Source organism: Phyllostomus hastatus, unplaced genomic scaffold, assembly GCF_019186645.2.
Source record: "Phyllostomus hastatus isolate PE091 unplaced genomic scaffold, TTU_PhHast_1.1 phas_contig_40, whole genome shotgun sequence".
Taxonomy (NCBI): Eukaryota; Metazoa; Chordata; class Mammalia; order Chiroptera; family Phyllostomidae; genus Phyllostomus; species Phyllostomus hastatus.
The window spans coordinates 55,731,033-55,744,558 of record NW_025333872.1 but is presented as its reverse complement, the minus strand read 5'-3'; the positions used below and the strand labels follow the sequence as shown (position 1 = coordinate 55,744,558).

Genomic DNA, 13,526 nt, shown 5'->3' with positions numbered 1-13,526 from the left:
TGGCTGGCACTGCAAGGCGAGACCCGCGGCGACGGAGAGCTGGTGGCACGGAGATTCCAGACTAGGGTCGCGGCGGGGAGCCGGGACCCTCTGGTTGTGGCGTCGGGATCCTGAGCGGAGCCAGTTGGTCTCTTTTGGTGCTCCTGGGACGGAGCACAATTTTAGAGCTTTTGATTTTAGTTTCGTTTTCAAGGGAAGGGGGTGTAAGCGGGGAGGAGAATGGACAGAGTACAGATTGGAACGTTAATTGGAGCATTTCAGATGTGAGGAGCCACCTAATTCCATATTCTTCTAATTTCATCTGCTCCTTTATGTTACCTTTATTTCTGAATTCTCAATTTTGAGATCGGCGTGTGTGTTTGGCAGAATCTGACCGATTTCAGGGGTGACAGTTTAATCCAATCCAAGTGCAATTTAATTAGGGCATGCAATTCAACCACGTGTTTACGATGGAATTTCTGAATTGTGTACTTAGAAGAAAAGCATGTACTACGGTTTGCTTCTGGAGAAACCAAGCTATACAAAAGCCTTCAGTTAGAAGGATTAGTACTACTTCTCCAAGGAACACTGTTATGCCTGCTTGGGTGATAGATAAATATGGGAAGAATGATGTGCTTCGCTTTACTCGGGACATGATGTTACCTATCATACACTATCCAAATGAAGTCATTATCAAAGTTCACGCTGCAAGTGTAAATCCTATAGATGTTAATATGAGAAGTAAGTTGGAAAGAAATCCCTCGTTACATATTTTTTTCTTCAGAGAATTTCATCTGGGATAAGTTTTCAAAGATAAATTGTTATTTGACTACACTTGTTTGGTTAACACAAAGGAATTGTTTAGGTTTTTGACAGTACCTCAGCAGATATTTCCAAAAGTGTTGAAATTACAATACCCAGGGTATACTTTAATCTTTTACAAAATATAAGGTTGAATGGCTCTTATGCTTCCTTAAAATGTTAATTGGGACCTGAGGTGAATTTGTGGTATTCTAAGGTCCATCACAGGTTTTAGAGGTATGGTTGTTTTCACAAAAGTTTAGAATTTGCATTTTAAAAATTTTAAAAAAATATTTTATTTTTAGAGAGAGGGGAAGGGAGGGAGAAAGAGAGGGAGAGAAACAGGTGTGTGAGACACACATCAATATGTCCAGACATACGTTGATCTGTTTGCCTCTGCACGCCTCCAACTGGGCACCTGGTCTGCAACCCAGGCATGTGCCGTGACTGGGAATTGAACCAGCAACCTCTTGGTTTGCACATCAGTGCTCAATCCATTGAGCCACACCAGCCAGGACAGAATTTGTATTTTTATAATAATCCTTTGTTCTCTCACTGTTCACAGCTTTCTTTATTGGTCCAGTGGACAAATCAGAACTGGATGCCTGAATATGGACACAGTACTTTCCTCCTTTCTGCTGTTGCGTTCTGTCACAGCAGTTAAAATACACTTTTTCTGTAACCCTAAGTGGGAATAATGCTATCTTAATTTCTTTTGAGATATAATGAAAAAGATTGAAGAGCACTGTGATTCCTTAATATGTACTATGCAATTACTAGTGCTGAAAAAATTGATTACTATCTGTGAATGGCTTTCACTTCCGAAAATGAGAAAAATATTGCTTATGGGAACTCATTTATGTCTTCTGAAAAAGTCAAAAACATTTGGGATGGTTGGTCAGTTAACCTAAGTGTTCTAAGTAAACTTCCATGAGAGTTTTAATTTAATCATGTATCTGTGTTTTGAAGGCCTTTGTGTACGTCGACAGTTCTGCTCATCAGATTACCTCAACAGTTGTACGGGGTGGGGCAAATGTAGGTTCACAGTTGTGAGTACATGAAACACAGAGTTCATTCTTATATTATTTATTAACCATTGTATTCCATATGAACAACTCTAAACCTACTTTTACCCCACCCTGTGTGTGAACTATCTGTGATGAACTAAATTTATTTATATACCTAATAACAAAATGAAGGTTAATGATAGAATGAGTCATTTTAGTGGAATTTATAGAGAAATAGTAAAAGTGTTGAAACTTTGACTTTTTATTTCTTCCTCTGTTTTTTGGGAGTTGTGTGATAGATTAGAATAGCAACTCTCAAACTTTTTGGTCTTAAGATCTTATTATATGCTTAATAATTATTGGGCTTTTGTTTATGTGAGTTATAGCTATGAGTATATCCACCTTGTTAGAAATTAGAATAGAAATGTTAGACTGCTTATTAATTCATTTAAAAATGGAGTAAAATCCTTTTGTGTTAACATTACAAAATTAAATCAAGTTAAAATATAAAATGCAAAAATAATGACTGAGAGACAACTACATTGTGAAGCACTGAAAACAGATTGTAGTTGACAGAGCATGGGTAGGATCTACCCTCAAAATGCTTACAGTGATAAATGATTGTGTTTTTCAAATTAAGCAAAAAAATTGTGCTGAGTCATATTGTTTTACACTTGTACATATTTCTTTTCTTTCTAGTTTAATAAGATAGCTGGATCTTCATATGTATTTCTGTATTCAGTCTGTTGCAATGTTATTTGAAGTGAGGAAAACCAGCCTCATATAGGTAGTTAGGAAAGAGAGGACCTTTTAAAGACTCCTCAAAAAGATTTGGGGACATAGAACATGAACAGCTGGATTAGGGACTTTTCCAGTTTCACTGTCTTTAGTTCTTTTCACTTCGATTTTTAATGCTGCCATTTTTATCTTACTGAATATATCTGGTAGCCACTAGCTGTCCCAATATAGTAGCCACTAGCCACATGTGGCTATTGAGCAATTGAAATATGGCTAGTTGAATTGCAATATGCAGTTAGTGTAAAATACACACTGAATTTAAAAGACAGTGAGAAAAAAGAATGTAAAATTCTCTTTAATAATTTTATATTGATTATATAGAGATCTGATTGTATTTTGGATATATTAAATAAAATATTAAAAATGAATTGCACTTGTTTCCTTTTACTCTTTAGTGGCCACTAGAAAATTTTAAATTACATATGTGGCTTGCATTATATTTCTTTTGGACAGTGCTGGTCTAGACAATGTGATGAGTAACTCTAGGGGGAAGCGTTTGGGGGAAATTGGGCTCCTAATGTGTTTGTGACTAGAACACTCAATTAAGAAGGAAATGAAATGGTTTGCTATGAATGTCTCATGAAATCAACATTTCTACAGCATGTTCTCAAATACCATAGTTTAGGTTAACACTGTTTCATTATAAAGTTGATGAGACGTACTAGAAACTTAGCTCTTGTTTATATCATTTAGCCTATGGGAAAATTGGTTTTATTGTACATCATTTTGCTTAAAGTTGCAGAATATATTCACGATTTAAAGTGAGGACTTACTGTATTCTTTTTGTTTGCTTTGACGTAGTAATTGCTACTTAGTTTGTTGTTTTATTCTATTTACATTGGGCAGGAAGATAATTTAGTTTTTATAGGATGTGTCTCTTTTTTTTTTAAAGACCTGTACTTTTTTAATATATTTTAAAGATTTTATTTATTTATTTTTTAGAGAGGGAATGGAGGAAGAAAGAGAGAGAGAGAGAGAGAAACATCAATGTGCGGTTCCTGGGGGCCGTGGCCTGCAACCCAGGCATGTACCCTGACTGGGAATCGAACCTGCAATGCTTTGGTTCACAGCCCACGCTCAATCCACTGAACTATGCCAGCCAGGGCTGGATGTGTCTCTTTAAGTGGTTGCTTTATATCCAATGATCAGTGTTTATACCCAGGGATCAATGAGTATAAACTCCGAAGGTAGAGCGTGTGCTTTGTCAACTACTACTTGTTTCAGTACTTCACATATGTAGTTGTCATGCACCCATTATTTTATGGCATTTTATATTTTCATTCTAATTTAAGATTGCAAACTAAAATTAGCCATATTTTATCCATGAGTAGTTTTTATGTTTGTCTTCATTTAGATCTGTTAACTTTCATTTCTTTCATTGCACATGCATAATTGGAATTATGTACATTTCAATTTTAGTAGAATGGTGGATCTGGACTTTCTTTGCTGCTATTTAATAGTAAAATACTGTAACACACTTAACCTTCATGTAGTATTCTTAAAACATCTTAGTTTCTTATGATATGACTGGGTAATGCTATTTGCAAGTTACCCTCTTCAGTCCCTGCTCGTGGATTCTCTTTTAAGAACGTGTAATTGTTGTTGCAGAAGATACCTGAAATGGTAGCTTGGGAAAATAAATAATGAGTAGAAAAGAAGATTGTAAACTGTAGGAAGTGATTTCCCTTGATGAGAAAGCAAGGGCATGGCTACTTTATTTTGAAAGGTAAAGTAGGCTCTGTCGTGATGGCCACTATTGTTAGACAGAAAATCATACATTATATAAATGGCTAAAGAAATTATTTTATTAAGAACTTTTATTCTCATCCCCTATCCCTTTGGCAATGATCAACTTGTTCTCTATATCTCTGGGTCTGTTTCTGTTTTGTTTATTCATTTGTTTTGTTTAATTCCACAAATAAGTGAAACTGTACAGTATTTGTCTTTGTCTGACTTAGCACAACACCTTCTAGGTCCGCTCATATTGTCACAAATGGCAAGATTTCATTCTTTTTTATTGTTGAATAATATTTCATTATGTGTGTATATGTATGTGTGTGTGTGTATATGTATATGTATGTATATATATATATCTAGGTTGCTTCCATATCTTGGCTATTACTAGTAATGTGCAATGAACATAGAATAATTTTAAAATTAAAAAAATTTAGCTGATGACGACATACCAACAGTTCAGTTTCTTTCGATGGGATTAAAGTCTTTGAAATCGACACCAGATTTTTGACTTTCCAAGTTGTTTCAAGTCTAACTCAGTCAAACTGACCAAGTCACACAACGGGATAAAGTTCCTAAGGGCCCCCATTCATCTGCGTCTTCAAGCAGGTTCTCAGTTACTAACTACCTGCTGCATTTTGTATTTGGGGACAGTTTAGTTTGAACCAGTGAGCCAGGGCTAATCAATTGATAACATTAGCATATCCGAATGACCAAGAAAACTTTGTAAACAGCCTTGCCCTACAGGTCTGTACCTCAGAGAGGACGGAAGCCTTTTTACAGCTCTGAAACAGCAACTAAAATTTGATATGGGTAACTGCCCACTTCTCGTGCTCAAACCACATAGGAATTTCAGGGAATAATTGTTTAATTGTGTTTAATTGTGGGACTGGAATGTAAGACAGGAAGAGTAAAACATGACTTTTGTATTACATGTGAAAAAATTCTTTTCTTGCCCTGATAGAGGGTATCCCTAACCAGTTAGGTGGCAAATGTGTAATACTGGTAATGATGACCATCAGCTTAGATTTTGGGGGACTATCCCAACTTCCAAACACTTTCTCCTCTGTGTCTTGATTTTTTAAATTAGAAAAACAACTTCTAAGAAAAAAAAAACAAAACTTCTGTGAGTACCCACTTGTCAGCATCTCAGTGTGTCTTCTGTATTCCCTCCTGCCATGTGGACTGTCACTGTTCTGTCTGCAGCTGTCTTTCCACTTAGGCTCCAGACTCCGTCTGCTCTCAGCTACTGGGGAGCATTGTTTAGCGGTTCTCTCCTGCGTCTTCAGTCTTTTCCTCTCTGTGGGTCATTTCCATTGGCATACAGACCAGCTGTGATTTCTTCCGTCTTAAAGTGGGGGGGGGAAACACTCAAAAATCCTCTCTCCATTTCAGTTGCCTCCCACTGCTTCTCTGCTCTCCTTTATAGCAAGACTATTTGAAAGACTTGAATGTTCTCACTGTCTCCAATAGCTCACTTCCCATTTTCTGTCACTCCATGCCACAGCAACTGCTATCAAGGTCACCAAAGATCTCTGTTGTTGGACCCAGTCTTTTGTTTTGGGTTTTTGATGGTGGTGGTTTTTTGTTTGTTTATTTTTGTTTTTTAATGGCTCATTGGCAGCTTTTGACTTTATTTGAAAAAGTGTCTTGCTCCTCAGCAGCATTTGACTCCTTTCATCCTCTTCATTTGACTTGCTGGGCACCTGCCTCTTCACTGGCTAAGCCTTCTCAGGCTCCTTTGCTGGTTTCTCCTCATTCTTAAGATCTAATGCCCCTGAGAGTGGGTGGGGGAAATGGGACTTACAGACTGGTTTAGTGGTTTGGGAACATAAATTGTGGTACAGGACGCTAGAAAGGTAAGCAGGGTGCTAATCTTGGAGAAGTTCACGTAGCAGAAATGTTCTCAGAAAGATGTCAAACAGAAGAGACAATTACAGATAATTTTGTGTCTTGGAAAAGCCATTTTATAATTTGAAGTTGTGTAATAAACTACTTTGGGTTGTTGCACATAGAGTAGTCAATTTATTTGAACCAAAAATATGATCAGAAGAATGTTTTCGGCTCTACTTAGCTGATATTTATGTAAATATTCTTAAAATAGAAGGATATGTATAATAAAGCAATTAACTTGAGTTAACATATCAGAACAGGTGCGGTCAAGTGATTCTTTATCAGAGCAGAATCAATCTATGCACTTAATTCAAAGACATCCTAGAAACCTTTTTTGGGAGGTGGGGACTGTTACTTACAGACTGTGTCAGTGTCAGATATAACTCTGCCTCATTTACTGGTTTATTAACTTCAAACACCTTTAACACTTACCTTCTCCACCAGACTGGGCACCAAATGACATTGTTATTTGAAAAGTTTATGAATGAATAACTTAAACTATCTTCAAAGAACAAAGTAAAATTATAAAAGAAAATACTGAATGTTCTGAGGACAGTTTCAAAATTGGAATTTAAACATTTTGAGCAATGGTAGCTTCAGTTTAGTAAGTGATTGTAATTTCCAAGTAATTTTCTTTGAAAGGAACAGCATTCATTGTTTTTATGCTTTCCTGTGTGATGGTACAAAAAATGTTATAAGGTTGATTACTTTATAATTTATATCTTGAGGATCTAGAATTGTACCTGGCCCATAATCCTGTAGTATTTTTTATTTTATTCGTTTATTTATTTTAAAAAATCCTATTTATGCCCTGGCAGGCATGGCTTAGTTGGTTGGGCACTGCTCCACAAGACAAAGGGTCATGGCTTTGATTCCCACTTAGGGCTCATGCCTGGGTTGCACGTGGGCCTGGTCCCTGCTGGGGACATGTGCAGGCTGCAACTGATGGATGTTTCACACATTGACGTTTCTTTACTTCTCTTCCTCCCTTCCCCTCTCTGAAATAAGTAAATAAAATCTTAAAATAATTTTTAAAATTTATTTTATTTTTAGAAAAAGGGAGAGGGAGAAAGAGGAGAGAAACATCCATCAGTTGTCTCATATGCATCACAACTGAGGACTGACCCCCAACCCAGGCACATGCCCTAATGGGGAACCGAACCAGCAAACCTTTGCTTTGCAGGATGATGCCCAACCAACTGAGCTGCATGGGTCAGGGCCCTGTAATAGTTGTTAAATCATTCCATTCTTTTGGAGGAAACAGATGAAACTGTATTTTATAGGTGGTTATGGAGCTACAGCTTTAAATATGAAACGCGACCCTTTGCATATTAAAACCAGAGGAGACGAATTTCCCCTGACTCTGGGTCGGGATGTCTCCGGTGTGGTGATGGAATGTGGACTTGATGTGACGTACTTCAAGCCCGGAGATGAGGTGAGTTATGAAATGCCAGTATTCCTTTTCTAAATATGCAAATTTCATATTGCTGCTGTTTTTAGAAGTATATTCCTTGTCATTGACCTCTTTCTAACAAATATAGTACTGGGCTTTGGCTGGAACTCTCATTTTCTTGGTTCTGTTCTTGGTTCTGTCAGAATAGCTTGACTATACACAAGTGTTCTAAATCTAGTGCTTAAGAATTGCAAGACTTTAAAGTGTGTGTGAAAGATTGGGAATATCTTTCTTGAAAGAGCCTTTAACTGACAATTTCTACCTTATGGGCTAGATGGTTTTAAAATAGCTGGTTTGGAATAATCACATCACTTGTCACTTTGATTTTTTTCACCAAGAAAATAAAATGAGTTAATAATAATAGCTAACACTGTTATGGTTGATTTTCATGAAATAACTCTTAATCTCTATGAAGTAAGTACAGTTAGGCCCAGTTTCCAGATAGGGAAGGCAAACTATACAGAGGTCCCAGAGCTACTAAGTGGTAGAGCCAGGATTCAAACCCCAGACACTGTGCTCCCACTGCTATTCTAAGTATGTCGCCAGCAGTATCTCCTGGCATCTGCTTCCAGTGCGGCTCGACTTCATAAATCCAGAATCATACTAAGTAGTACATTTATATCATGCGGCAGTAACTTTTGATTGATGTATTGCTGACTTGTTCTTTTTTCACAGGGTGGGGAATGTATTGGGAATTCTCTCATGCTTAGCTTTGGTTAAAAAAGATCTGGTTCTAATGAAGTTGTGTGTGTGTGTGTGTTTCAGGTTTGGGCTGCAGTTCCTCCTTGGAAACAGGGCACTCTCTCAGAGTTTGTTGTTGTCAGTGGGAATGAGGTAACTCACCAATTCTGTGTTGAAATGCCATTAGAAAGTATAAACAAAGATGACAAATATCTCTGAAATAATTGTGGTTTTTTCCTCAGATCAGGCTCATGTTTAAGCTAAGATAAAGAGTAGAAATTTTTGAAAGCTTAGAAAAATAATTTGATGTCATTTAATAACACCGCCTGCCAAAGTGGTATCCTTGTTTTGTGGAGCAGGGATTTGAGTGAGATCTAGAAACCCTGCTTGTTTCTTGGTTTTGCCCAGTGTAAACAGTGGAAACCAAATACTCCAAATGGAACGTACCGATTAATTATAACCAGAAGTGTGGAAGTATTAGCTGTTTCAAATCACTTTAGAAACAGGAGTCTAATTAAATACAGTCAAGAGGTCTGACAATTTGAATGGAGGGAAAGAAGTTAACATTGAGGAATTTGTCCACCAAAAGGAGGATGGTAAGGGAAGAAGGGATTTTACTGAGATTAGAGAAAGTCTGGAAAGATCACCTTCCAGTACATGGGAGTAAAGGAAACAGCTGACCTAAAAATGAAACTAGAATGTGTTTGTGAGAGCTCAAGGAGTATTTGGATTTGTTTCTGGGTATAGTCAGAACTAATGAGATTATTGAGTGTGGTCTTTGTGAATTAAGTAGCTATATCTGATTCATGTAGCCTGTAAAACATTACTGGACCTCTGACCCCGGGAGGGCAGGTTGAGTCACTTGTAGAGTATCCCTAAGGGATAATCTTAAAGTAGGGCATGTAATAAATACTGAACTGGCAGAATGTTATAGACTTATCTATGAAAATGGCTGGACTCCTATGAAGGTAAATGTACTTAATTGTGTTCATAGGTTTTGTAAGTCATTGCTTATTTTTGACTGTTGTCTTCAAATCTAGGTCTCTCACAAGCCCAGATCACTCACTCATACTCAAGCTGCCTCTTTGCCATATGTGGCCCTCACAGCCTGGTCTGCCATAAATAAGGTTGGCGGCCTGAATGACAAAAACTGTGCAGGAAAACGGTGAGTATCAATGGTGGTATCTACACCTTCTCTCTCTTTCTTCTGTAAGGTCTTTGCCATAGATTACCAGAAGCAGTAAAACTAGGATCATTTACATGATCAGAGTTGTGCTGACATTTAAAACAATTTCCAAAGAACTCATTTGTATCATTTTGCACTTTCTTAACCTCATTCTATGGATTCTTAGTCCAATCAAATGCAGATTTAAAAATTGAAACGTGTAGATGGACTTTAGGAGTCTGAACCTTCCAAAATAATGCAAAATTTTATGTGACTCTCTGGGAGGAAGCTCCTAGCTTTTATCAGATTCCTAAAAAGATTAAGAATCTTTTTAATCTTTAGGAATCCCACTACATAGTTTCTAATGAATGATGTCAAGTTTGAATGATGTCGAAGTGCGGTCGTTTTTTTCCTACCTCTACTAGGCATTGCTCTCATAGTTGCAGATTTCTCTGAAAACCAAATATAAAGGGACTGCAGATCACTGCTGAATGATCTTGAGGTCTCTTCGGCTCCATGCTTGGTATTCTTTAGGTTAGTTCTGGTGCTTCAAGGCCTTGAATATATGCTTTTTTGAGTTAGCAACAACACAGTGAGAAGAAATGTCTTGATGGACTTGAGTTCATATTCAGATTCTGCTGCTTTCTAGGTGGCTAGCCCATTCAGTTGCTTCTCTTCTGTGAGTTTTGTTTTCAATGAGATAGTACAAGCAAAACTAGTGGCATGGGTTGTGGCACATGGGAGGTACTCAATAAATGGTGGCTCTTATTACTAGCTGTGAGATTATATTCCTCGTATTTTAGAAAGTTGGTGTCATAGGGAAAACTGGTGATTTTTTTTGGTGAGAAAACCACGTGCTAAGAACCGTTTAATGATTGTGATGAGGGAGAGACCTATAGGTCAAATTTTAATAAATTACAATAACTTGGCTTTTTATTGCTAAGGATTATGCAGGTAAAATAACTAAAGTCTGTGTCATTTTATACTCCTGTTGTTATGAAATATCGTACCTTACATTTAATGTGTTGAGTTATAGAGCAGTGCATTTAATGAAAGCTTAATAGCTGTGTTTCTGAAAGCAGTGTGAAGGCTATTCATCTAATGAGGTGCTACCCTTTATCGTAGATTTCAAAGCAAATATTTATTCTAAAGGTCAACACTATTTATTTTTTAAGCTTTGAGGCTTATCTTTCTTGAAGTTGCCACTTTGGTCAAACACTTTGTTTAAATTAAATTAGTTTGACCACATAGATTTTTCTAATGACTCAAAAACCTTATTCAAGACTTTTAGAACTTTATTATTCCTGTAGGCTCTGCATTAGCATTGATGCTTCATTGTTTTGTTTTTCCTTAGAAACATTAGACTTTCTGTGCCTGCATGACTGTGTGTAGTTAGAGGTCTGCCATTCCTTCTGCCAGTTCAGGGCTCTTCAGCCATTCTCGCTCACTCGCTTGCTCTCTCTCGCTCTCTTTTTTTTTTTGTACCCTGAAGAAAACAATTTAGAAGCAAGTCTATCTAGTTGTTTCTTCTCAGATACATAGATGTGTGCCCCATTTTATTGTTGGCTTATTGGGTGATTTTTAGGTACTGTGTTATCTTTTATTAAGCAGTAATGGTTTGGAACTGGGGAACTTGTGTTCTAGTCTCCACTCTGCTACTAACTGATCAGGTGACCACATGCACACTATTTATAGTCTCTTAGTAGTTTCCTCCAAGGTACTGAGTGTAGGATAGTGTTGGTTGTCAGAAGAGCTTTGAGAAATGGAAAATCTCATACCTTGTAAGGCAGTTATATATTATATTGATTTGGTCCGTTCATTGATGTGGCTACATGCTAACCAAACTGCAGCGACTTCGTTGTGAAGAGCCTCACTAGCTCACATCATAGATGCCTGCCACAGTCCTGCGCGCATGGTGGCCTTAGGATGCCTCTGTTCCCACTGGCACTGAGGCAGACCTTGGCCCTTGGTGCTCTAAGAAATTTCAGTTTACTGGAACCACTACATGTAGGTGGTAATGATGGTCTACCCTTCCAACTGCTTACTTGTGAGAGTCACAGGAGAGAGGCGAGTAGCTTAAAATACTGTGCAAAATACTTTTATGTGAACAAATTACTAGTATAGTGGGATTTTATTATACATAAACTCAGAGGTTCCAGTGTCCAAAGTGGCTTTTTTCAGCTTGACTATTTAATGTGATTGGTGGAGCATATTTTGGCTTCTCTAATCAATAATTATTCTCTTTCTGTTAGTGGTTGGCATTAGGGCACTCTTTAGTCTACAAAGCAGGGCAGTGTTTGTTAATAAGGACTTAAATTCTGTTTTTCTAACCAGTTAATTAAAAAAAAACGAGCAATTATAAAAACACCCATCAGCACCTTAGAAGATTTTGTAGGATTTTTTTAATAACAAAACGTGTTTTGAAATTAAGACAAAGCTTCTAAGAGTTCGATGGTGTTTTGCTTTTTCCTTTTTGTTACATAATTAATTTTTGCAACAAACTGAGCATCAGTGAGCCAAGGGAATAATTTAATATTGATGTTATATAAAATGTCATTTCGCCCACACTTTGGTATCACTAGGAAATGTCAGATCAAATCGTTTCCTTATTACCTGTCTATCCATAGTTTCTGCATGATTTATTCAGCAGGAACACATAGATAACTTGGGGGTCTCAAAGTGAATAGAAGTTTATTTAAAAGTGGTTACACCAGATACATTTTTTAAAGCAGTTGATCTGATGGTTATATTTATTAGCTGTGTCATGGACCACCTTGAATATTTCATGGTCTGCCTGAAATTCATCTCTCACTGGGGAAATTGTACTTGACTCTGTTAGACAGACGTATTAGAAAATGTTAGAAATTGAAGCATAAAATAAATTTTACTTTTAAATTGCGTGTACTTGAAACTCAGTGCAGTCAATTTAGGAATGCTTTTCATTGTTGCCTTTTTGAGATCAGGCTTTATGACAGTAAACTTTTGTCAAATAACAGTAAATTAGATAACTGATTAATTCTGTTTATACAATTAGAAAAGCTCAAACTTAAAAACATTGGCATTACTCCATCTTTCCCCAATTTGCTTATTTCGGCAATTATAACAGCTTCCTTTTTTCAGATGCCTTTGCCTGCCTGTTCTTCACCCGCCACCCACCTGTGTCTCCTCTACCCCGCTACCCCTGTAGACTTTGGGTTTTCATTTGCACTTGACTAGGTTGTTTGATTAGAGGAGTAATGTGGAGGAGAAAGAAACCACTACATTTTACTTGTTTGAAGAACTGGGGGTTGGGAAGAGGATGAAGGCTTTGGCTTGGCTAGTGTGATGCAAACAAATGTGACCTCCTCTGGGCCTGTTTTCCTAGGAGCTCCTGGAAGACTCAGTTAAAGAAATGAGTGGAACGCTCTTTCCTGGCAATTTGTGTTTTACAAGTTAGTTTTCTAGGTGACAGGGTAACTGTCTTGTGAAGCTTAGAAGTCCTTTACTCTTCAGTGCACTGAAATTAGCTCCCAGCCTTGCCACTCAGCTGCAGCTGTTGTCACGGGGTCATGGCTGACTAAGTTGCCCTCCCAATGATTTTTCAGTTCTTTAAATTTGAACTCTCTGAAGTATCTGGCACTGGTGACCACGCCCTTAACACTCACTTTCCCATGGTTTCAGGGACACCAGACTCCTTTAGTTTTCCTCTTGCCTTTTTACCAGTTCTCATTATTTCTAAAGTGACCCCCTTCTTCCTGTTACTCTTCCCAGTGCCCTACTCCATCACTCCTCTGTGTTATCCCAGGTCATCTCATCTTCTCCCAGCTTCTGTATATTTTAGTAACTGGCAGATTTATGTTTCTGACCCCCAACCTCTCTAGTCATATCCCCTTTGCATCTGAAACTCTACTTGTGCAAAACAAGACTGACTTTCCACCCTGACTGCTACGTAGATTCCTCATGTCAGTTAACTATGATTTACCTTAAGCCAAAATCTGGTAATTGTTCCCCCAGCCCGCTCCTTCTCATTCCGCTG

The 13,526-nt window shown here is 37.6% G+C and overlaps 1 protein-coding gene across 4 annotated transcripts in view; it reads left to right on the top strand.

The window, feature by feature from the left end:
• The first annotated feature begins 1 nt into the window (after position 1).
• RTN4IP1 (reticulon 4 interacting protein 1) overlaps positions 2-13,526 on the top strand; it is a 44,234-nt gene continuing 30,709 nt past the window's right edge. Inside the window, exons 1-4 of one of the 4 annotated variants that reach the window (XM_045843755.1) lie at positions 2-123; positions 7,496-7,647; positions 8,431-8,499; positions 9,387-9,511. In XM_045843755.1, the coding sequence (XP_045699711.1) occupies positions 7,522-7,647; positions 8,431-8,499; positions 9,387-9,511 (320 nt within the window). In that variant the 5' untranslated portion in view covers positions 2-123; positions 7,496-7,521. Of the gene's footprint in view, positions 721-7,495; positions 7,648-8,430; positions 8,500-9,386; positions 9,512-13,526 lie in introns of all 4 variants that reach the window. The other 3 variants (XM_045843756.1, XM_045843752.1, XM_045843754.1) reach the window with 3 other exon arrangements.